Here is a 1,541-nt window from a genome sequence, read left to right as displayed (position 1 = left end):
CCTACATATGTTGTCACTAACATTTTTTCCCCATACAGGTTAATGCCATGTGAGAAGCATGCTTACATTATTACACAAGTACAGTATGTATGGAACACAGATTCATGTATTTAAAACACATACTATTAAGTGGACAATTCTTTTATGACATAATTTACAAATGCATTCACATGTGATCATGCGCGCAAACATACATAAACACACCAGAAAAAAAAAATTAAGACACACCATAACTGAGACTTGGACAACCTCTTCAAAATACCCTCACACATGCTACTAAGGTGATACTATTTATTGGTCCTGGTGGTACTACTACCATATGTAGCAAATCACCACCTATGCACCTTTAACAAAAGAGCAATTCCAGGATACAACAAAAGCATCTGAAATCATCTAGTCTTTGACCCTTCTAGGGAAAAAGGATAGGAAAATAACATTTACTACTGACTGGTCATCTTAAACAATATTCAGTCTCATTCCAGAAACCAAATGATATACCTCATTTATTTCCCTGACATACCAAACATCAAGTATAGCCATAAAGGACAGAATATTGAATACTTGCAACTTTGTAGTCATCTTCCAGCGTTATTTGTGCCGATATCCTACCCAAGCATGAGGAAAATAAATCAATATTTGACATATCCAACAGGATCAATAATTTAGTTTATGGTTATTCTTTGCAATCACTCTGAAACAAGACCATTCTATATAACAAAAAAGTTCACGGCTCTAAAAATGCATGACATTCATATGAGTATTAAAACACCTAAATGTAATATACCTGACAGAGAGCAGATAACAAGTCTTTCATCTGCTGCAAATTCTTCTACTAGGAGTAGAGCACCACCACTGTGATACTACTCCTTTTCCTCCTCTAACAACCAAACAAAAAATACATACAGAAACTCGATATATCCCCCAATGACTTCCAAGAACGAAAACAATGATAAACTTTATCCGCAAAAATTTCCTTGAAATTGCCAGTTTCTAGCTCTTAAATCTTCTACCCAATCTTTCCTCTAAAATTCATTGTCTTTTCTCTTTCTTCTCACTGCTCTCTTCATCCAGAAAAAAAAAAGGAGGTAACAATGTGTGAACGTGTAAGTACGAGCGATCACGAGTGCAGTTAGCACCTGGCGTGAAACACAACGGACGCCAGTCACTGTTACACCAACACTGATTCTCTCATTCCTCTATTCCCTATCCTCCATCTTGTTTCTCCCTTGTTTCTACCCTTGCTCCCAAGCCATTGCATCTTTCTGAACCATCCATCATGCTTTATGTGACCTTCTTTCTTTCTAATTCATCCTCTAGTCATTCCGTCTTCTCTTCTTTCTTTACAGTGTTGACATTCTGAACCTTAAGACGCCTTGAGAATTCCTGCTGGTACTGCTCCTTCCACTCCTTCTTGGGAGCAGAGCGTTTCAGTCCGCCATCCCTAGACACAAGAAAGAAACTTTAAATCTAACAAAAAAAAAAAAAAAGGGATAATGATATACAAATCAAAGACATATACCATATTTATCACAAAAAGGAAA

The 1,541-nt window shown here is 36.7% G+C and overlaps 1 protein-coding gene across 1 annotated transcript in view; it reads right to left on the bottom strand.

Annotated features, from left to right (window-relative positions):
• Window positions 1-6: 6 nt before the first annotated feature.
• Window positions 7-1,541, bottom strand: part of LOC119586933 (glycerol-3-phosphate acyltransferase 3-like) — a gene marked incomplete in the record, with an annotated part of 80,451 nt that continues 78,916 nt past the window's right edge. The window contains 1 exon segment of the mRNA XM_037935666.1: window positions 7-1,441. Coding sequence (XP_037791594.1) covers window positions 1,318-1,441 — 124 coding nt within the window.

The sequence above is a fragment of the Penaeus monodon genome, chromosome 22 (assembly GCF_015228065.2).
Source record: "Penaeus monodon isolate SGIC_2016 chromosome 22, NSTDA_Pmon_1, whole genome shotgun sequence".
Taxonomy (NCBI): domain Eukaryota; kingdom Metazoa; phylum Arthropoda; class Malacostraca; order Decapoda; family Penaeidae; genus Penaeus; species Penaeus monodon.
The sequence above is the reverse complement of the archived record's forward strand: the minus strand, read 5'-3'. Positions and strand labels throughout refer to the sequence as shown.